A 24,553-nucleotide genomic window follows, 5' to 3' on the forward strand; every position below is an offset into this window, starting at 1 on the left:
TGATGAATGGATAAAGAAATTGTGGTTTATATACACAATGGAATACTATGTGGCAATGAGAAAAAATGAAATATGGCCTTTTGTAGCAATGTGGATGGAACTGGAGAGTGTGATGCTAAGTGAAATAAGCCACACAGAGAAAGACAGATACCATATGGTTTCACTCTTATGTGGATCCTGAGAAACTTAACAGGAACCCATGGGGGAGGGGAAGGAAAAAAAAAAAAAAAAAAAAAGGACGTTAGAGTGGGAGAGAGCCAAAGCATAAGAGACTGTTAAAAACTGAGAACAAACTGAGAGTTGATGGGGGGTGGGAGGGAGGGGCGGGTGGGTGATGGGTATTGAGGAGGGCACCTTTTGGGATGAGCACTGGGTGTTGTATGGAAACCAATTTGTCAATAAACTTCATATAAAAAAAATACAATAAGTCATAAAAAAAAAAAAAAAACTGAGAACAAACTGAGGGTTGATGGGGGGTGGGAGGGAGGGGCGGGTGGGTGATGGGTATTGAGGAGGGCACCTTTTGGGATGAGCACTGGGTGTTGTATGGAAACCAATTTGTCAATAAACTTCATATAAAAAAAAAAAAAACTGAGAACAAACTGAGGGTTGATGGGGGGTGGGAGGGAGGGGAGGGTGGGTGATGGGTATTGAGGAGGGCACCTTTTGGGATGAGCACTGGGTGTTGTATGGAAACCAATTTGACAATAAATTTCATATATTAAAAAAAAATAAAATAAAATAAAATAAAAATAAATAAATAAAATAAAATAAAATAAAATAAAATAAAATAAAATAAAATAAAATAAATAAAAATATAAAACAAGCATTTCCAAAAGAAAACAGGCCCTCTATTTCTAGGGAACTTGAGTGAGTTGAATTAATCTCTGAAAAAACTTCTTGGTCAAAGTTAGGCATCTGAACAAGGGAACACAACCATCTGAAAAGGCACAACTTAAAACCACAGTGTTATATACACTGGTCTATATACCAGAAGTGGTGATTACTCAATAGTATTGACAAATGAAATGCAAACAACTGTCTAATCAATGGTTAATTCAGCTTGTTTCTGTGATGACTCAAGAACTCAAGGACCTATATTTTGACTTACATATATGATACTGACCCAGAGCATTCACTGCAATCTTTTCTTTCGACGAAACCTGTTTTAGGAGGCTGGAATGCCTTCTCACAGCTGGCTTCTGAAGTTTGGAGATACTAAAATGATCACTTTTATCCAGAGACTTTTTGAGGCTTGTGATGCTCTTCAAGCTATGTGACGTAGACTTTGAGTCATGAATTTCAATCTTCTCTGAACTTTTTTTAAAGTTTATGCCATCCTTTGAATATGGTTCCCAGAATCCTATATCACTGCTATCAACCCCATTTAGGAATTTTTTTATTTGCAAAGGAGTTTTTGATCTTTTAAATTCAAGGTAATCATTATCCTCCATAATTTTATGATATTGGAGGTGTTTTCTATTTAACTTTGGGAATAATGATGGTTCACGTAGTCTGGAAGAGAAACTGCTTTTCATCCTATACTGTGGATAACATTCTGATATATTTGATAACCTTCTGTTTGAAGTAGATTCATCCAAGGCTGATGATTCCATAACTGCTAAGCAAGAGAAACATATTTAATTATTCTATTTACCTGTACCATTTGTAATAGTTTTTAAAAAGTAACAACTAAGTCCTCATGAAAACTATTCAAGAAATTATCAATTGCTTAAATAAACAAAGTTTAAAAAGTTAAATAAGGTTAATATGTTGAAAAACTAACAGAGCTGATAACTAAGACTGAAATATTAACTAGGTTAAATATAATCTTCTGGTTTAATATATTTAAATTCTTTTATCCAAAGCTATTTGAAGTTACACCAAATCAAAAGTGATAGCCTACTGAAGTTTGTAGTTCTCATTCCCCACTCTGCCAATTTTGAAAGATTATAGGCTAAATATGCCAATACAGCTACAAATCCCTTAGTTATGAGCATACTGAAGTATAAGGAAGTTGGAGTGGGGAAATTTTTATTTATAAAATCAGAATACAGGGGCACCTGGGTGGCTCAGTTCGTTGGGCATCCCACTTCGGCTTGGGTCATGATCTCACTGCTCATGGGTTTGAGCCCCACGCCGGGCTCTGTGCTGACATCTCAGAGCCTGGAGCCTGCTTCAGATTCTGTCTCCCTCACTCTCTGCCCCTCCCCCAGTCACGTTCTGTCTCCCTCTCTCTCAAAAATAAACATTTAAAAAATTGTTTTTAATTTAACATCAGAATACAAATATTTACTCTCCTAAAGATTCTCAGTACTTGTGGGAAAAAATAGTTTGTATATAAAATAACCTCTTCAGAAAAATATTAATACAATGTCCCACTGGGGCTTCCTTTATAAAATTCATCTGACGGCTCAGAATAGTACCTTACATTTGAATAACACATTTTAAAGCATTTCAAATGTTACAATACTTGATTTTATAATAGACAATTATTCTCCTCTTAGAAGTTTAAAATATGTTTGATCATTGAAGGCAAAACTTATAAAACATTGTCTGAAGCTTTCAGTGTGTATAGTGGTAATACATAATAAAATTACAGCTTAACGGAGGGAGGGTAAAAAGGTCTATATAATGGTAAAACTTCTATATTCCACTTGAAGTGGTAAAATATTTATTTGAGTATACTAGAAAAGGTTAAGTATGTATACTATAATCCTTAAAACAACCACTGGAAAAATACAGAGATATAGTGAAAATACATATAGAATAAATTCACATACTAAAAAAATGCTCCCCAAAAAAGAAGGGATAAAATGGTTGAAAAATAGAGGAAAAAATAGAAAACAAATAATAATATGGTATACCTGGTCTGAATGTATAAGTAATTACATTACATATGATTTAAACACTCTAATTAAAATATAGGAATTATACAAATAAATACAAAAAACATCACGCAACTCTGTGTGGTTTACAAAATACTTCAAAACTGGTGATATAAGAAGGTTAAAAGTAAAAGGATGGAAAATACTTACCATCTAAGCACTAATCAAAAGAAAACTAGAGTTATATTAGAATCAGAAAAAGTAAACTTGAGAGAAAAGAAAATTACCAGTGATCACATACATATCGCATAATGATAAAAGAATCAGCTCACCAAGAAGATATAACTATTCTAAATGTGAATTCACCTAGCAACAGAGCTTCAAAATGCATGAACCAAAACCTGACAAAACTGAAAGGAGAAATAGACAAATCTACAATTATATTTGGAGACAATGTTCCTTTCTCTATAACAGAACTAGTAAAAAAATCAGCAAAGATACAGAAGAATGAATAACATGAATTATTATGCATGGGAGTGGGTATGTGATTATTAGTAATATCTATGTCAGAAAAGAAAAATTAATGAAAAAACTTCTACATCAAAGACAAAATTAGAATTCAAAATAAACTTTGAAACGTTCAGGTAATAATAGCAAATTGAACAGCCTTCAAACACTCCATTTAAACTAAGGAATTTTGGGGATGCCTGGGTGGTCCAGTCAGTTAGGTGTCCAACTTCAGCTCAGGCCATGATCTCGCGGTTTGTGAGTTGGAGCCCCACATCAGGCTCTGTACTAACAGCTTGAAGCCTGGAGCCTGCTTTGGATTCTGTGTCTTCCCCTCTCTCTGCCCTCCCTGGCTCGCTCCCTCTCTCTCTCTCTCTCTCAAAAATAAACTAAAGGAATTTTTAAAACATCACAAATCTATAATAACAAAAAGAAAAGGAAAAGAAACTACTACAATTAAATTTTGGAATCTGGAAAGCGGATGAACTTAGTAGACCTGAAAAGGCTGAACCATAAGGCAGAATGGGGAAAGCCAAGAAGCAATTCATAACACAAAAACTCCAAAAGCTCATAAATTAGTAGCATTTAGGTACCTCTAAAAGTGAAGGTAAGAGTGAAGCTAAAATGAAAGAACTGGTTAAAATCCCTTGAAGTAGTAATTTGATACCTAGGGTCTCTTCACACGGCCAGATATTCACTTTTATCCACTGGGCACAGCCAGTTATTGATCTTCTCCTACTCCAGCAGGAAAGTGACAATTCATCAGAAAGGGTTAAACACAAGGTCTCTGGATTATGGAATACTAAACACAATAGAGGGTAGGAGCATTACCTGCAAAACTCGGAGGGAGGCTTACACTGAATAATGGGAACTTCAGTCTTTCGTCTTATTTAACACCTGGAATTCTATGAAGCAAGGCTATACCTCCGGGAAGGATATTCAAAGTTTCTTTGAACACTCTGACCATCTCAAAAGGAAATATACCCTAAAGACAGTCATATTAAGGGTTTTCCAGGCAAATAGCCCAGCCAGACCACCCGATAGCAGGGTTTCTCAATCTCAGCAGTACTGGCATTTTGAGACAGATACTTCTTTATTGAGAGAGCTGTCCTGTGTATTGTAGGATACTCAGAAGCATCCCTGGCCTCTCATCACTTGATGCCAGTAACACAGATTGTGATGACCAAAAATGTCTCCAAATGTTTCCAAATGTTCCTGGGGGAAGGGGAAGTTCGGGGTGGGGGGCGGGGGAAATCTCCAAATCATCTCTGGTTAAGAATCACTATCCTACAGCTCATAATCAGCTAGTTTTGCCCTCAGTCTCAGAGCTTCCAAATAGCTTTTGAGTTCACCATTCTCAAATATGAGTAGACAACCAAAGATCACCAGACATTTGAGGAACACTCCTAAAATGAAAAACAAACAGAAAAAAATAGCTTGGAGGAGACAGAATATGAATGAAAAAGGAAATCTCGAAAGCATTGCAACAGAAGTTCTTAGTTGCAACAGAAGATATTGTTTGTGGAACAATAGAAATGCCCATGAAATAAGAGGAGGCTATTATAATAAAATAACAGAGGGGAAAGAAATTATTGGAAATTTAAAAGTACAAATGAAAAACGAAATAGAAGCATTGGAAGATAAATTTAAGAAACTCTCTCAGAAAACATAACAAAGAGTGGCACCTGGGTGGCTCAGTTAAGCATCCGACTCTTGATTTCAGCCCAGGTCATGATCTCACAGTCGTGAGACTGAGCCCTATGTTGGGTTCTGCGCTGGGTGTGGAGCCTGCTTAAGATTCCCTCTCCCTCTCCCTCTCCCTTTGCCCCTCTCTCACTCCCACTTGTGTAATAAATATAAATAAATAAATAATAAATAAATAAAGCATAACAAAGAGATAAGAGAAAAAGGTTAAAAAAAAAAGGAATCATCCCATTATGTCACATATCCAAATATCAAGAGTTCCACAGAGACAGAAAAAATAGAGGAAAGGAAATCATCAACAAATTATTTTAATTTTCCAGAATCAAAGGACGCTGTATTCAGCACAATCGTTACTAAGAAACTTCTTTCAAGGAGACTTTCAGAAGACTAGAAAATATCCTATATGCTTGAAAAAAAAAAAAAATCAGTGTCAAAGTCAAGAGTCAGAAAATTTTGCACTTCAATGGCAATACTGAAAACTAGAAAACATAGAAAATTATTTACAATCTAGAATTCTGTACCCAAACTATCAATAAAATACAAAGACAGAATCTGTCATAGGAGGAGAGAAGTGAAAAGTCTCCAGCATGTTAATGAAGAAAGATCTCAAGATGACAGTTGCACACAAAATGTAGAGGGCAACAAATTCATACTGAAGAACATCAAAATACTCTAAAGAAGATTTCTTCAAGAAGACAAAACTACTAGAATACCTTGTGCAGACAAACTTACGAAGAGGATATTTAGACAGTTGGCAGAGTTTAAGCTTCAATCAGTAATATATATACTTTTTTTTAAACCAAGCAAATAAGTAAGTAAGACAACTCAAAGAGGGAAAAATTGTACAGAAAGAGAAAGTAGCCACAAGATACTTACATATGGCTCAGCAGTGAATAGTGTGTACATAAATATATTAACATAAATACAGAATTAAAACTTACTCAATTACCCTATGACTATATTAGGAGGATGGATAGGTATGGGAAGTGGATGTGGTGGGGACAGGGAAAATGAAACAGAGCTAAACCCTTATTTTTCATATTAGGGAGTTTACTAGGTCTACCCAAAATTTAAAAAAATCAACAAGAAGCAATACAAACATGTTATTTACAGTCATGAAAACAAATATCAGGTAATCAGCTAAAATGTTTGCCTCTGGAGAAACTGAGGAAAGGATCAGGCAAGAGGCTGCTCTATTTGTAGCAAGTTTATTAGAACTATATAATTCTTTTTTTAAGCTTTTTTAATCTTTATTTATTTTTGAGAGAGGCAGAGACAGACTGTGAGCAGGGGAGGAAGAGAGAGAGAGGGAGACACAGAATCCGAAGCAGGCTCCAGGCTCTGAGCTGTCAGCACAGAGCCCAATGCGGGGCTCGAACTCACGAACCGTGAGATCACGACCTGAGCTGAAGTCAGACGCTCAACCAACTGAGCCAAATTGAGCTTAAAATTATACACATAGATAATCTTGACCAAAGGATATCCGGACAGAGAAAGAAAAGGGAGTGACACCATGTGCAATAGGAAGAGATTTTTAAAAACGTACTTAAGAAAAACTAATCATGAATGATACTGAATAATATACTAAAAACAATTTTTAAAAAATGTTTTAATGTTTATTTATTTTTGAGAGAGACAAAGCACAAGCAGGGGAGGGTCAGAGAGAGAAAGGGAGACACAGAATCTGCCTCAGCCTCCAGGCTCTGAGCAGTCAGCACAGAGCCTGATGAGGGGCTCGAGCTCATGGACCATGAGATCATGACCTGAGCCGAATTTGGACATTTGACTGACTGAGCCACTCAGGCACCCTTATATTAAAAATTTTTAACTGTCAATGTCAGGATGTCAGAATGACCCACAAGTTGCAAATTACGTTTTTTTTCTTAGTGTTATTATTTTTTTTTAAAGTTGACTTCAAGTTGCAAAATATTAAGGGAAAGATAAAAGAAAATTATGGTAGTTACATAATCAATACTGATCAGGTATGTTTAGGATTTAAACTTTTATCTAAAGAGTTAGAGTAATGGGGGGGGGTGCACATGGGTGGCTCAGTCAGTTAAGCGTCCGACTTCAGCTCAGGTCATGATCTCGCAGTGTGTGAGTTCGAGCCCCGCGTTGGGCTCTGTGCTGACAGCTCAGAGCCTGGAGCCTGTTTTGGATTCTGTGTCTCCCCCTCTCTTTCTGCCCCTCCCCCGCTCACGCTCTGTCTCTCTTGCTCTCAAAAAATAAATAAAACATAAAAAAAAAAATTTTAAAGAGTTAGAGTCATGGGGTCAGAGAAGGCTTTCAGAGTCCATATGATAAAACCTACAAATTAGGATTTAATTTAAAGGCAATTTATTTATAAATAATACTTGCTGTAGCAATGAGAGCTCACTTACAAAAATCTTCATACTGGTGCTGTAGTTCATCCAAAATAAATAGAATATCTCTAATATCCACCATGTGGTTACCTGTAATAGAAAGAGTAAGTTCAAGTACTGTTATTTCTTTTTTGAACACAAATCTAGTTTCCATCCCATTCTAATACAAAAACAACACAGAGATGTGTGAAAGTAGGAACAGAGGTTGTGAATAATATCTAGAATTGTTAATAGCTCAGTACACACTGAAACATAAAAGACCATTATTTTCTTTTTCCCTTAATAAAAGAGTTTCCCATCAAAAGAAATTAGTCACATTTTAAGCTCCACAGCTAGGTAATCAGGTTAATATTTCATTCATTTAATAAATAGTGTTTTGAGAATTTACTATAGGTAGAATTTCAAGTTTTAGCTCTTTTGTCTTTCTCACTGGATTGTGAGCTCTTCAAGAGTACAGGATGTCATTTGTTTCCCCAATGCCTAGCAAATTATATACTTCCTAGCACTTAAAAACTAATTTTTTTGAGGGGCACCTGAGTGGCTCAGTCAGTTGAGTGTTTGACTCTTGATTGGAGCTCAGGTCATGATCTCAGAGTTCATGGGTTCGAGCCCCACGTTGGGCTCTGCGCTGATAGTGCAGAGCCTGCTTGGGATTCTCTCTTTCCTTCTCTCTCTGCCTCTCTCCCACTTGCACTGTCTCTCTCTCAAAATAAATAAACTGTAAAAAAAATTATTTTTTAAAAATTATTTTTGATAAAACAGGGAGGGTGACAAACATAAGAGACTTGTAAATATGGAGAACAAATTGAGGGTTACTGGAGGGGTTGTGGGAGAGAGGGTGGGCTAAATGGGTAAGGGGCACTAAGGAATCTACTCTGGAAGTCATTGTTGCACTATATACTAACTAATTTGAACGTAAATTTAAAAAAATAAAAAATAAAATTAAAAAAATATTTTTGAATGAATAAATATACTAAAGGCTGTAAAGAATCATGCAATGTCTACATTGTGGATAGCAGTAAACCATTTACTTAGCATCTTACACATGTACAGCACTCCCATAATTATAACTTCCTACCATTCCTGCCCTTGCCTCTGTCTAAAACCATTTTCCTTCTTGGACAGTGTATGACAGAGAATGGGGTCAGAGCCAGTGACCTCAAATAATGTTGTTCCAATTGGACACCTAATAGTTCTTGCCTCCAAATGTCTGGCTTCGCTTCATATCCAAGGTGAGAAAGACCAGGTGTTGGCTTACCTACTTATAAAAATACTAGGTTTGTTCTTCAGCCTATGCCTAAAAAATCAACTATTCAGTTATAAGCATAAGCAAAGACCCTGAAAAGAAGATGCCAGTTTTTAATGTGCCTTTTGAGTCCAAGAATTATTATATACACTATGGTTTTGGTGTTGGGTAAGATTGATTCATTCTGCTTCTTTGAAAACTGGTAAGCTATGTCAGGTCCAGGACTTTAAATCACTGCAAAGCAAGTAAGTATTTGACCAACCAAAGAAGTGCTAGACCAAGTGATGTTAAGTTGTCTTCTGATTAGAACTGCTTCTTACATTCTGGGTTTGTTTGTTTTTTTTATTTTTAATGTTTATTTATTTTTGAGAGAGACAGAGACAGAATGCAAGTGGGTTGGGGCAGAGAGAGAGGGAGACACAGAATCTGAAGCAGGTTCCAGGCTCTGAGCTGTCAGCACAGAACCTGACATGGGGCTTGAACTCATGAGCCACGAGATCATGACCTGAGCCGAAGTTGGACGCTTAACTGACTGAGCCACCCAGGCACCACTCTTACATTCTGTTTTTTTATTTTCTTGGTATTTATTCTCATTCTGTTCTTGATTGTGGTTCTAACACCCCAGTGAACTTCTGGAACTTCTGTAGAGTCCATATCCCAAGTTCTTAGATCAAAGCATAAGTCCTAAAATAATTCAAGGCTTCAGCCCTCAAACTCCTGAATTTGATCAGTGAAAAGTATTCTGTTGGATCATCCATAAATTAATCCAATGGAGAAGGCTGTATTGTTTATATCTGGTCTCTACTTAAAGAACTCCCCTTTCTGGAAAGAGGTCCAACATTGCAGTGAGCATGCAGTAGCCAACCATTTATAGATTTACTAGCTCTCGCTCAAATTTATTCCTTCTTCTATGCAATGACAAATACTTCTCACACACCTCTAAGACAAATACTATCCATTTATATAGTCTCTGGTGGCCAAATAAGCATTACAGCATCTGAAATTACTATTTTGACCCCTACCTAGCTTATCAAAACCTCAATGAATAATTCCTGGTTGAGACTGAGACAATCAGTATAGTTACAGGTAGCATTTACTTCATAAGAGAAGTTCAAAACAGCTTCCCACTCTTACATTTGTCCTTCTGGAGGAAGCTCATAATGGAACTTTCCTTTCCATTCAACCTGGAAAATGTAACTATCTAATGTGAAAAAAAATTATCCTAATCATCAAAGTCATATTCAAGGCAACATTACTTTGAAGGTGTAAAATGACTATTAACACATTTCCATAATCTCCACAATAGCTCCACAATATCAAAGACCTTCTCATCAAAAATCGTGCTAGTTACTACTTTTCACCCAGTTCAATTACTAGATCAGTAAATACCACAAGAGAAAAAACTACTGCACCAATATCCTATCTCAGAAACCAAACTACCAGAGCTGTCACACAGTGATTTTCCATATTCCTCTTGCCAGATCTTAATGAAGCAAAGGCTTGTTAGACTTCCTTGCAAATTCCAGTGGCATTCCTCTTCATCATGCATACTCATGAAGATATGCTCCATGTTATCAGTATTGCTCCAAAAAACCAAACCAAATACAAAAACAAGATGTTAAAACAGTACCTATACCAGGGTGCTACGGCTTCTACTAGTGGGATAACTGACTTATATCACTCCTTACTTCAAAATTCTGTTACAGAAGAATCCATATCTACTACTGGGGTGACCCAAAACTTTTGGCATTCTGAGGGTGTCCTTTCCTTTAATGTTTAAGTAAAATAGACCCGACCCCACACCATACATTATATGAACAGCAATCAATACTCCCTCCAAAATTTGAAGATTCCTGAGTGTTTTATACGCTGGCAGTTGATTTTCGTTTTGTTTTCTATTCCCGTGGACTCCTGATCTCTCTCACATTATCACATCCTATAGGTGCTATCTTCTCTCCACCCCAAGCCTACCTAACACAGAACCTACAGACCTTTTTCCTTTAAATCTACCCACCACATGACTAACACAAGGCTATTGTATATAACCAACTCTTACTAGATAACTTGAAATTAATGAGAGTAAGGGATTTCTTTGTAGCACAGCAAGCACTACATAGTACTGTCCTAGAGTTCCACAGCCACTCTCTATTGATTGCTAGACCCCCATCCATTCTCAGGTTCCCTCAGTGTTCCTCTTCCAGCTGCCGATTAGCCACTGTTGTATTCTAAGTTCCTGTTGTTTTCTTATATAGAGTACTTTACCTTACCTTTTTGCTCACACTAGGTATCTCCCAATAGGCTTTAGCTCTCATAAACATACCTGTTAAAATGATTTTCCTAGTCAAAAGACAAGGACCTCCCCTATGAGGAATTTTACCTTAAGTCACAAACAGGTCATTAAAAATGACAAAATGAAAAAATCTTATTCTCTCTGGTTGGAGGAGATGGAGTGAAGGGTGAGACTTATTAATTCATTCAACATATATTTGTTGAGCAGTTAATATGTGCCATAAGCACTGTATGGAGTACTGAGGATACAACATTGAGCAAAAGTACACATGATATCTGCTTTCTTGGTATTTAGTCTTATTTGAGATACAGATCTTCACAAAACAATAAGAAATAGGGGTACCTGGGTGGCTCAGTCGGTTGGGCGTCTGATTTTGGCTCAGGTCGTGATCTCGTGGTTTGTGAGTTCGAGCCCCGCGTTGGGCTCTGTGCTGACAGCTCAGAGCCTGGACCCTGCTTCATATTCTGTGTCTTCCTCTCTCTCCCTGCCTCTCCCTCACTCACACTCTGTTTCTCTATCTCTCTCAAAAATAAACATTGAAAAAATTTTTTTAAAATATAAGAAATAAAAATTGCAACTGTGATTAGTGCTGTGAGAGTGTATGAGAACTTGACCTAGTCAGAAAAGTCATGGAAGCATCCTTAAAGAATAGAGTTGAGTTTAGATCCAAAGTATAAGTAGTAATCCACTAAGAGGGGAAGAATGCTCCAGGAAAAGAAAAGAATATATGTAAAGGCTATGGCAGGAGGAAGCCTGGTATATAACTGAAACTCTAAGAAGGCACAGTAAGCAAAGCAGAATGTGGTCTGAGATGAAGCTGGAGATCTAAGGTAAAGGCCAGACATTGCAAGTCCTTGTACGTGACCTTAAAGGACTCTTCATCCCAAGAAGTATTATTAGAGTTTATGCAAGGAGGTAACATGATCAGATGTGTGGGTTTTTTTTATTTTTTTATTATGTTTATTTATTTTTGAGAGGGAGGAGGGGCAGAGAGAGAGAGGGAGACAGAATCCGAAGCAGGCTCCAGGCTCCGAACTGTCAACACAGAGCCCAACATGGGGCTTGAAACCACAAGCCTGAGATCATAACTTGAGCCAAAGTCGGACACTTAACTGACTGAGCCACCCAGGCACCCCACAGATGTGTGTTTTGAAAAGATCATTCTGGCCATAGTGTTAAGGGGGATAAGACTGGGTGTGGGTGGGGGCACCTGGGTGGCTCAGTCGGTTGAGCGTCTGACTTCGGCTCAGGTCATGATCTCACAGCTCGTGAGTTCGAGCCCCCCGTTGGGCTCTGTGCTGACAGCTCAGAGCCTGGAGCCTGCTTCGGATTCTCCCTCTCTCTCTGCCCCTAACCCACTCGCATTCTGTCTCTGTCCCTCTCAAAAATAAATAAACATTAAAAAAAAAAAAAAGACTGGATGTGGGTGGACTTGTTAGGATGAACAGTGATGGTCCTAAGGAAAAATTATGGTAACTTGGACTAAGGTAATGGTGGAAAATAGAGAGATTTAAGAGATATCTAGAAGTTTAAAATAATAGTAATTCACAACGGTTGCATGAGGAGAACAGAGAAAACAGAGTTGTCAAGGATAATTTCCAGGTTTCTGCTTCCTATTTCTTGAGACTATTCTAGTGCCAATAGGTTCTATTTAATTCCTACAACAATCTATGAAATCAGCATAATTTTTCAGTTTAGCTCCCCAAGTACAAAGCCTGGAAATCCAGACCAGAATTCCATAAGCCAAAAAAAAAAAAAAAAAAAAAGCCACAGTGGTTTCATATGTAATTTCTGTTGCTTTTGGTAGAGCATGCCCTAAAGGCTATTTAATAATATGACTTGAGATTAAGCTTTAAAATCCCTATTTTATGGGCGTCTTTATGCTCCAGAACATCCCTCCACTTATGTCTATCAACCCAGAACTCACCATAAATGACTACCTACCAAAATCCATGCAGCCTGGTTCTATCTTCACAGTACATCCCAGCCACCAAAGACCCCCTAAAAGCCACCACTGACAAATGACAAAAACCTGTGGAAGCCCATGGAAAAGGATGCCATGTCTGATAATGTTCCTGCCATATTTACACAAACTGTTCCCTCAGTCTAAAATGTCTTTCATTACCACCTTCATTACCACCTTCAACCAACTAACCCCTACTGATCCTTCAAGATTTAGCTCAGACATCACATTCTCTGATGATCTTTCCCTGGTGTTTCCAGTATACATTTGCAGCCTAACTACATTCTATAACAGTATTTGCTACACAACATTATAATTTTCATTTTATTTGACTCTTTCCACACTAGAATGTGAACTCCTTTGGAAAAAGAAATGTGTTCTATTCATCTCTGTATCACCTTGCATATTTCCAAGCACAGTAGATATTAAATGACTATCTGACTCATTAAATACATGGATAATCAATGAATCAATCATTTATCAATCCATTATTATCAGACACCCCCTGGTGACATATAAACATGTAATACAAAACATCTGCTAAATATATTCATAATGTTTTTTAAAAATCTACATTTTGCAAAGGGTAACTGAATAGCATGAGAAGATTGTGTAATCAAAGCTATCTAATAAAGTTAAAAATTCAAGAAATTTAGGTCTCCTAGTTTGTGAAGCCAATGCCCTTGACATTAAAGAAACCATCTCTCCACAAACAAGAAATGGAAAAGAGAGGAAAGTTTGAAAAGAAAATACATTTTTCTCTTAGATTTTTATCAAACATACCAAAATCTAATAATTTTAGAAATTTCTCATTTAATTTTTCTAGACTATCTCTTACCACAGACACCAGTAAGCAATGTTGATAGGTGGCAAGAGGTAAGAATCAAGAAGGAGAGATAAAGGATGAATCAGCACACTGATATCCAAGAAAGATATAGTTACATAGTAATTCAAATAACTCACTGTCTATACTAGCATGTTTTATCACTTCCTGAAAAGTTTCAGGAATTACAGGAATATCCATGCTATCCAAAACAGCAGCCAGTTCATCAGTCGCAACTCGACCACTTTTTATCCTACAGAAAATCTTCAAGGCATTCTGGAATGCTGCAAAAATATAATAAACAAAGAAGCTATTTTATCATGAGAATCAACAGCTTTTCTTGGAGGGGCTGATTTTGTGTCAATAGCCTACCAGGGTACAATACCTTTCCATAGGCATAGGGTTTTCTAAAAATGTACCTGCAAGTAGGCATTTGCCCAATTCTGACCACATTCCTAATATAAAATGTAATTTTTGCTATTATCACTACTGATATAATATTAGCAAAGATAGGTGCTATTTATTGAATGCTATTTATATGCCAAACGTTGTGCTAAAAGCTATAGGCATTGTGCTAAAAGCTCTGGATTATCTCATTATACTATATTCACCGCTTAGTTAAGCCTTGTAACTAAAATAATTTCACATCTATCAGTGGTATAATCTATAATAGCAAGGCAGCTTAATCTAAAATTTGAGGGCATCATTAATTGTTTTAAAATGTAATTTAGAGGGGCGCCTGGGTGGCGCAGTCGGTTAAGCGCCCGACTTCAGCCAGGTCACGATCTCGCGGTCCGTGAGTTCGAGCCCCGCATCAGGCTCTGGGCTGATGGCTCGGAGCCTGGAACCTGTTTCCGATTCTGTGTCTCCCTCTCTCTCTGCCCCTCCCCCGTTCATGCTCTGTCTCTCTCTGTCCCAAAATAAATAAAAAACGTTGAAAAAAAAAATTAAAAAAAAATAAATAAAATGTAATTTAGAAAAAATAGTGTAAAAGAAAGAACAGAACAGATGCAAAATTTCTCTTCATATTTTTTTATATTACAAAGAGTTTAGCAATGGTTTAATCACTATTTAAAGGTCTTCTATTTCTCCATAGAAACTTCATTTTCTTATGCTAACAGTCCTTAACATCAAAAATGAATTGGAAAGATTTGCAACAATATGGATAGAACTAGAGTGTATTGTGTAAGTGAAATAAGTCAGTTAGAAGAAGACAAATAGGTTTTCACTCATATATGGAATTTAAAAAACACAACAGATGAACATAGGGGAAGGAAAGGAAAAATAAGATAAAAACAATAAGAGACTCTTAAATACAGAGAACAAACTGAGGGTTGCTGGAGGGGAGGTGGGTAGGGGGATGGGCTAAATGGGTGAGGGGTATTAAGGAGGGCACTTGTTGGGATGAGCACTGGGTGTTATACGTAAGTGATGAATCAGTGGGTTCTACTCCTGAAACCAATACTACACTGTATGTTAACTAATTTGACTTTAAATAAATAATTTTTTAAAAATGAATTGGAAAGAACACAGTTAAATGAAAATATTCATATTAATGAGAGAATTTTCCCTAAACAGATGTCCTCCTTAAAATCTAAACAGATTGATACCTGTGTCCTAATGCTAAATTTAAGTGATCCTCAGACTACTGCACTCCTTAATTTGATAAGGAAACACAATTCCCATAATCAACTTCAGAGAGCGAATCACTTTTTGTCAGACTACATTTTCTCGGAATTCAGGATATAACGAGCCTACTGATCCACAAGTTCTTAGATTTGAACAGTCATGGAGGAAGAACTGGGCATTGTTCACTCATCCAACCAACCAGTTGTTATTGACCAGGCGAGCAAAAGTAGCAGAGGAAGGACCTCTGAGAATCAATCCTCTCCTCCATAAAAGCTGTGAGAACACGGACGCAAACTGTCAGAATCAACTTTTTTCAAAACTCTGGCTATAAATCAAAGGCTTAGAGTCATCCAAAGAGTGTTTTCTTTCAGAAAAATGGCTGAACCTCAGTAATAATGAGCTTTGTAGCATTTTAGCTTGCCATTATTCCCATCTTACCATCCCAGCTTCCCAGGAGCCTTGAAAACTAAGAGCCTACCCTCATGATGAAAAACAGCAGCCTGACAGCCAATGGAGAAGAATGAGTTTGGAACTTCTTCAAAGCCCCATTCTCTAAGAACTGTCATTATTAGACCTGTCTTGTGGCTCCCTGGAAGACCCTACTTGCCAAGCTGCCTTATTTGACCGGACTCAAAGCTTGCCCAAGGCAAAGAGTCTTTTCCCTGGAAGTACTCCTCAAACACAATCAGAGGCAGTTAGTTAACATTATAACTGTCTGAAGTGGTGGGTAATAGTTGGAGCAAGTACTGGATGTTACATGTAAATGATGAAGCACTAAATTCCACTCCTGAAACCAGTATTATACTATATACTAACTAATTAGTTTAAGTAAAAACTTGAGACAAATGAACAAAAACCAGTCAGATTCAGGAGCCCTGCTCTTAAATGCTATTGCTGCTCTTCCAATGACATACTAATATTTTTTAGGATTAAAAAAAATTTTTTTTTTTGGAGAGAGAGAGAGAACAGGGGAGAGGGGCAGAGGGAGGGAGGGAGGGAGGGAGAGGGAGAGAGGGAGAGAGGGAGAGAGAGAGAGAGAGAGAGAGAGAGAGAGAGAGAGAGAGAATCCCAAGCAGGCTCCATGCTCAATGTGGAGCTTGACTTGGGGCTTGATCCCACAACCCTGGGATTGTGACCTGAGCCAAAATCAAGAGTTAGATACTCCACTGACTAAGCCACCCAGGGGCCCTGACACACTGATAATCAAATAAACCCACAACTGTACAAAGAAGAAAGATAAAAGCAACACAAATTTCCCATCCAGGGCATGCAAAAAATGATGCATTTTGATTAATATCTTACTTGGATACCTTTCTATGTCTCTTTATGTTCATCAACGATTGTGAACATTTCACTCAATTAAAACAGTACATATAGTATACTGCCTTTTCACTAAAAATATGCCATGGACCTATTTACAAGTCAATAAATGTAGATTCATGCCATTAAAAAAAAAACAATTGGGGCAAATAATAGGCTAGCAAACAAGCTTAAGAGGAAAATCTGGGAAATGAGACGTCTGTAGAGGCCTTTGAAAAGTTCCAACATATTCCTGAGCATCTAGATGGCCACACACATAAACAGGTCTGTACCCAGGAAAACCAGAGTAGGTTCTGAACGCTTAGGTCTGGCTTACGTTGAGGATATACACACGCAGGAAGTGAAGGCTAAGGAAGAGTTGAAAACTATCTGTCTGAGTGTTGAAGGCATGCCCCAAGGCACACATAGGGTCCCTCTGGTTCTCCTCTACCTAATAATTGGCAACTAATTTTGCCTTAAAAGGCACTTAAGGACACAAGCATACATATATAAACTATAATGTGAAAATAAATATGTATAAATATAAGAAAAGATATTCATTGTGAAAGTGTCTATAATAGGAAGATAATTAGAATCAATAAAGGATTAGTTAAATAAATTATAGTATATCTACATTTTTCAGACACCATGCAGCTACTAAAAAATAAAAGGATCGAGCACCTCGGTGGCTCAGTTGGTTAAGCATCCGACCCCTTATTTTGGCTCAGGTCATGACCTCATGGATGGTAAGATCAAGCCCCACATCAGGCTCTGCACTGACAGCATGGAGCCTGCTTGGGATTCTGTCTCCCTTACTTTCTGCCCTTCCCTCACTTGCTCTGTATCTCTCTCTCTCAAAATAAATAAAAATAAACTTAAAAACAATTTTTTTTAAGTAAAAGGCTGACCTACACTTACTGGCACAGGGAAAACTTTCCAAGACATATTACTCAGTTAAAAAAAAAAAAATCATGCTATGCAACAAAGTACATAGCATGATCCCTTTCTCTTAAAGTATAAGATGATCATATTTTTCCCTTTTATTTTCTTAGGGTCTCTTGATTTCTAACTGTATGCTTGATCTTTTCACTTGCCTCTGTAAGACCCAGGTACTCTAGTTCTCTTCTGCCTAGTAACTGATAACTCATTTTCTCTTACAAAATATGTAAATATTTATATACATTCATAAATGCATATAATAAAAGATGCTAAAGTCAACATTAACTTTAATATAGGAAGGATTAAAGAGGGTATTGTACATTTATATACTATTATATTGCTTGGATATTTTACTAAAAATAGTGTATTTGAGAATTAGGCATACCGTTTTAAGAGGAAGAAAAGAAATTTGGCACTTCTTGGTTGGTCTCAGAACATTTGACCATAAATAAAAAATAAGGTCAAAATAGAAAACCAGAACTTGAAAAACAAAGGAATACATGATAGCTCAACTGGGGCTCGACAAGCAGGCAGTACTTAGGTACCCAAACACACTTACAAATCTATAGTCAAGAAAAAGCTATAAGCTGAAAACCAAGTAGACAAAGAGGAAACCCAGTGTTATAGGAGTTAATCAAAATGCCAAGTAGGAAGAAATTCAAAGAGGGAAAGCAAGCCAAGCATCACATCTATATTGCTAATTGATGCATACGATAATGTATTAAATAACATTCACTACATTAATGAATAAACATTAAAGAGTTTTTCTTGCCTCTTGCTTCTTATCCAGGTATATGAAGATTATCACATTCATATATCCTTGATTCCAAGAAAATACAGGCTGGTTGACAGAAATATATAATCCCAAAGACAGATCATAGGATTTTGATCTTGCCTAATGGCAAAACCAAGGAACTGGTTTTTGTTTTGATTTGTTCTAACCCAAAGAACTGTTAAAATTAGGTCACAAACCCTAGAGATCTCAGAATATTGGAAGCACTGTTTCTATCAGTAACACGAATATTTCTTCCAATCACTTTCTTTGCTATTTATAGGAGTGTAAACTAAACATTGTTAGGAGATCCATCAGTGTCTGAAATTTTTAGGGAGAAATACAAGCAGATTCCAAAGAGAGCAAAGAAAGTACTATTCACATTGGAGAAGAAAAGAGATATGAGATTTCAAAGGGAAAAAAAGAAAAAAAAAAACAACACATGAACAAAGAAAGGCCTGGAAACAAGAATGAAATTGGCATGTATAGACATTTGTGTCTATAACTGGAGCATGGGGTTCTTACCTGAAAAAGATTCTACCAAGAGGGAAGTGGCAAGAAAAATTATAAGGGGGTGAGGATGTCAAGCATAAGGGTTTGGACCACATTAATTTCATCACAGGAAAAGCATCTAAATTTTTGAGCAGGAGAATGATATGACATGCAGGAAAAAGTGGAGATTACGGATAGAAAATTAGGATACTGTGGACAGGTTTTTAGTGCCTTTTATGAAATAACTCGTGTCTAATTTTTCTCAACCTAGGCTACAGGGGAAAAAACTACGTAAGAGATCTGAAAAAAACGTAAATTCATATAACCATCCCATCCTAAAATCAGTGACAATCAAAATCATTCTTTTCTGCAATTTTGAAGAATCGTTTTTTTACCTGGATCCTGGGAGACCAAATAACAAACATCATTCACAGTCTTAAGGAAATCTGAAAAATCCAGCATTCCATTAACTATAATAATGGTTCAGAAACAGAAGGAAAAAAACTGCATTAGCAAACTCATTAAGAACATAAGATAAAAATGCAAACTAAAAATGTGAATACAATTAACTGATAGTCTAGAGGAGCATTAACATTAAATATAGAATGTAAAAAGAAAACCTATCATAAAAACATAATTACACATTTTAATTATGTAGTAAATAGTGCCCAGCAATAATCAAAATGATATAGACTAGAATTTAAGATACTGCAATATTCTTTTTTTTTTTTTTTAATTTTTTTTTTCAACGTTTATTCATTTTTGGGACAGAAAGAGACAGAGCATGAACGGGGGAGGGGCAGAGAGAGAGGGAGACACAGAATCGGAAACAGGCTCCAGGCTCCGAGCCATCAGCCCAGAGCCTGACGCGGGGCTCAAACTCACGGAGCGCGAGATCGTGACCTGGCTGAAGTCGGACGCTTAACCGACTGCGCCACCCAGGCGCCCCAAGATACTGCAATATTCTTTACTCAAAGCTCTAATTTTTATACTTGTCATTAGGTGCAAAAAAATCATGCAACTTGTCAATTTTACATATATAATGGTTTTGCCTGAAAAGAATAGGACTGATTTCATTGTGTTCTAGCTAAGACCCTCTATACCAGTGGTTTTAGGGGAGATTACAGATCCAGATGAGACTCTAATGAAAGCTTTGCCTCAAATCATTCCATCTCCTTCTCTCCTCTCCTCCTTTCCTCTCTCTCTCTCTCTCTCTCATTACACACACACACACACACACACACACACAAAATGTATTGAACAAATGCACAAAATATTGCACAATATTAAAGTCTTCACCCAAAAAATCCTCTCATTTATCATGCAAAAAGTAATGCCTATTTATTGAAAGAAAGAAAGAAATCTACATTGTACAAATGAAAATTTCAGTAAGAAATTATTGCTTGGTTTGAATGAGAAGTTGAAATGATGGAGCTTTTTTTTCTGCATGATAATGCACAGGTCATCTCTGATGAGCAACTAGAGCTGAAAAGCCAGGTTTACAAAGTGTGACAAAACACAGAATCAGGATTCTTCTGTCTCATTTTCTAGACAAGCATAGATCTGCGTCAAGGAACATCTGAATTTTTCAAGATTCTTCAAGTTAAATAACTCTAACGTCATTTTCCTCTTCATATAGTAAATGAGGCCAATTTTGAAAGGGTTTATCTGTGTTTGGAAGAAACTTATTATAAATTTACATTTTAAATTAATGTAATCTGAACAAAGTAACTTATAAAAGAACATTTCAGTGCTTCTGGTGGTCTGCAGGCTTCTACTGTCAGAGAAATTGACAAGGCTTAGTTGTTCTCATTGCTAAACCACAGAAACACTTTCTGGATTGGAAAATTTGTCAAGTTGTCTACCTCAAAATTTCTTTTTCAGTGTCATAACTTGAGAGTGGTTTCTCCTTTCCTTCAAAGACACAATGAAACATCTGTGCAAATTTCAATCAATTATTTTGATTTGTTTTCTGACTTCTATGTGACTTAGGTTTAAACAAAAACCTTATAGATAAAACATCAAGAGCACAATCCATACGAGAAATAGTTGTAGACTAGACTTCTTCAGAAGTATGAACTTAAGTTGAAAGATATTCTTCAAAAATTGGGGTGCCTGGGTGGCTCAGCTGGTTAAATTCCGACTCTTGATTTGGACTCAGGTCATGATCTCACAGTTGGTGAGTTCAAGCCCCGCATAGGGCTCTGTGTTGACAGGGCAGAGCCTGCTTGGGATTCTCTTTCCCCTCTGTTCCTCCCTTGCCTGTGCTCTCTCTCACATATCCAGTAAAGGACTCGTATTCAGAATATATACATTCAAAATGCAATAGTAGGAACACAAACACATTTTCAATGGGCATAAGATATACAGGGAGCAAAAAAGCACATGAAGATATATTCAAAATCATTTGATCATTCAGGAAATGCAAATTAAAACCACAATGAGAAAACACCATACATCTATTAGAATGACAATTTTTAAAGGCTCACCAATTCCAGGATTGACAAGGATGAGGAGCATCTGAAACTGTCAAAATTGTTCATAACAATGTAAAATAATTCAGCTGCTTTGCAAGCACAGTTTAGCAGTTTCTAAAAAACTCAAATATACCTACCATATGACCCAGTTATCCTACCATCAGGTATTTACCCAAGATAAATGAAAGTATATGACTACACAAAGACACATAAATGAATGTTTACACCAGCTTTATTTGTAATAGCAAAAACCAGAAACAATCCAAACATCATCAATTAATGAATGGATGAACAAATCATGGTACATCCATAAGAGAGAACGCTGCTTAGCAATAAAAAGAAATAAACCTGATATGTACCAAAGCATAGATGAATCTCAGTATAATTACGCTGAGTGAAAGAAATCAAACTAAAAAAAATGAGTACTTACTTCATGATATCATTTATATAAAGTTCTAGAAAATACAAACAATCTGTAGTGACAGAAGCAGGTTAGTGTTTGCTTGGGAAGTAGTGAGGGGGGGTTGTGGAAAGAGAATGGGGGCTTACAAAGGGGTATAATGGGATTGAGTTTTCACAAGTATATACATATGTAGAAATTTTCAAATTGTATACTTTAAATATGTCAAGTATATACCTCAATAAAACTATAAAATACGCAGATAATTTAAAATCCATTGGAATAGCCAATTCCAAAAACAGTACAGAGGTTTTGTCTAAAAATTAAAAACAGAACTATCATATCATCCAGCAAGCTCACTTTTGGATAGATACCCAAAGGAAATAAAAGCACTATCTCAAAGAGCTATGTGCACTTCAAACATTGCAGTATTATGCCCAATAGCCAAGAAATGGAAACAGCCTAAATGCTCACCAACAGATGAATAAAGAAAATGTAACCTCTATGTATATGACATATTCTGGAGGGTGGAGGGAATGGGCAGATGTTTGTCAAAGGATACAAACTTTAGGTATAAGATGAACAAGTTCTGGGAATCTGATGTACAGCATGGTGACTATAGTTAATAATACTATATTGTATCTTTGAAATTTGCTGAGAGAGTATATCCTAAGAGAGTAGTGTTCTCATCACACACAAAAAAGGTAACTATGTGAGGTGATGGAGATGTTATTTACTTGATAGCTGGTAATCATTTCACAATGTATATGTATATCATTATGTTGTACACTTTAAATATATGCAATTTATATTTGTCAATTATATCTCAATAAAGCTGGACAAGATAGCATGACTTGACATAAACCATGTTCCTATAGGTATATGCATGTCCTATGACCCAGCTTCTTCATTTCTAGAAATCTATCCTATAAAAATATTTACACAAATGTGCAAGAATTGATGAACAAGGATGCTCTTTATAGCATTATTTGTAATAGCAAAAATTTTAGAGGTAACTTCACCACTAATCAATATGAGACCAATTAAAATGTATATAACAAATATCCAGGAAGAATACCTACCAAATTATTAGCAGTGTGTACTATGAAGAATTGTAGTGAAAGATTGAGGTGAAGAGATAATTTCCATTTTGTAATTTGTAAACTTCTTTCAGTTAAAAATACTAACTTAAAACAAAAAAACCTTTATATTCAGTTATTAAACTTTTTCTTGTATTTGCAATTTTTACCAAGATATTCAATATAGGCCTACACTTTTTTCAATGTAAAAATTAAGGAATACAAATTTAAACTAACATATGTTATCTAAAATTGTTTGTATGGACACTAATAATGAAGCAGCAGAAAGAGAAATTAAGAAAACAATCCCATGTACAATGGCACCAAAAAGAATAAAATACCAAGAATAACCTTAAGCAAGGAGGTGAAAGATCTGTACTCAGAAAACTATAAAGCATTGATGAAAGAATGTGCAGATAACACAAACAAATGGAAAGACATTCCGGGCTCACGAATTAGAAGAACATTGTTAAAATATCCATACTACCCAAAGCAATCTACAAATGTAATGCAATCCCTATCAAAATACCAACAGCATTTCGCAGAACTAGAACTAACAATCCTAAAATTTGTATGGAAACAGAAATGACTCCAAATAGCCAAAACAACCTTCAAAAATAAAAAGAAAGCTGGAGGTATCATAATTCCAGATTTCAAGTTATATTACAAAGCAGTAGTAATCAAAACACTGTGGTACTGGCACAAAAATAGACACATAGATCAATGGAACAGAATAGAAAACACAGAAGTAAACATACAGTTAAATGGCCAATTAATCTTCAACAAAGGAGACAAGAATATGCATTTGGAAAAGAGAGTCCCTTCAACAAACGGTGTTGGGAAAACTGGACAGCAACATGCAACAGAATGAAACTGGACCACTTTCTTACACTATACACAAAAGTTCAAAATGGATTAAGAATTTAAATGTTAGACCTAAAACCATAAAAATCCTAATAGAGAGCAGAGGCAGTAATTTCTCTGACATCAGCTATAGCAACATCTTTTTCGATACATCTCCTGAGGCAAGGGAAACAAAAGTAAAAATAAACTACTGGGATTACCACAGAATAAAAAGCTTTGGTACAGCAAAGGAAACAACCAATAAAACTAAACAATAACCTACTGAATGGGATAAGATGTTTGCAAATGACATACCCAATAAAGGGTTCGTATCCAAAATATATAAAGAACTTATATAATTCAACACCAGAAAAACAAATAATCCATTTTAAATGGGCAGAAGACAGGAACAGACATTTCTTCAAAGAAGACCTACATATGGCCAACAGACACATGAAAAGGTGTTCAACATCACTCATCATCAGGGAAATGCAAATCAAAACCACAATGAGATATCACCTCACACCTATCAAAATGGCTAAATTTAAAAACACAAGGAAAAACAAGTGTTGGCAATGATGTAGAAAAAAAAAGGAACCCTTGTGCATTGTTGGTGGGAATGCAAACCGGTGTAGCCACTGTGGAATACAGTATGGAGATTCCTCAAAAAATTAAAACTACCATATGATCCAGTAATTGTACCTCTGGGAATTTACCCAAAGAATAAACATTAATTCATAGGTATACAGGCATCCCTAGGTTTATTGCAGCATTATTTAAAATAGCCAAATTATGGGAGCAGTCCAAATGTCCATCGATAGATGAATGAAGATGTGATACACACACACACACACACACACACACACACACACACACACACACACAGGAATATTATTCAG

The 24,553-nt window shown here is 36.3% G+C and overlaps 1 protein-coding gene across 2 annotated transcripts in view; it reads right to left on the reverse strand.

Moving 5' to 3' along the window:
• Nucleotides 1-24,553, reverse strand: part of EFCAB13 (EF-hand calcium binding domain 13) — a 105,199-nt gene that overhangs the window by 57,705 nt on the left and 22,941 nt on the right. The window contains exons 6-7 of one of the 2 annotated variants that reach the window (XM_047081662.1): nt 7,421-7,492; nt 1,127-1,621 (exon numbers count right to left, since the gene is read on the reverse strand). In XM_047081662.1, the coding sequence (XP_046937618.1) occupies nt 1,127-1,621; nt 7,421-7,492 (567 nt within the window). Of the gene's footprint in view, nt 1-1,126; nt 1,622-7,315; nt 7,493-13,864; nt 14,087-24,553 lie in introns of those variants that run through there. The other variant, XR_006962425.1, reaches the window with a different exon arrangement.

This window comes from Lynx rufus, unplaced genomic scaffold (genome assembly GCF_022079265.1).
Source record: "Lynx rufus isolate CCGP_SWC_20201006 ecotype Redwood Valley unplaced genomic scaffold, mLynRuf1.p SCAF_18, whole genome shotgun sequence".
NCBI lineage: Eukaryota > Metazoa > Chordata > Mammalia > Carnivora > Felidae > Lynx > Lynx rufus.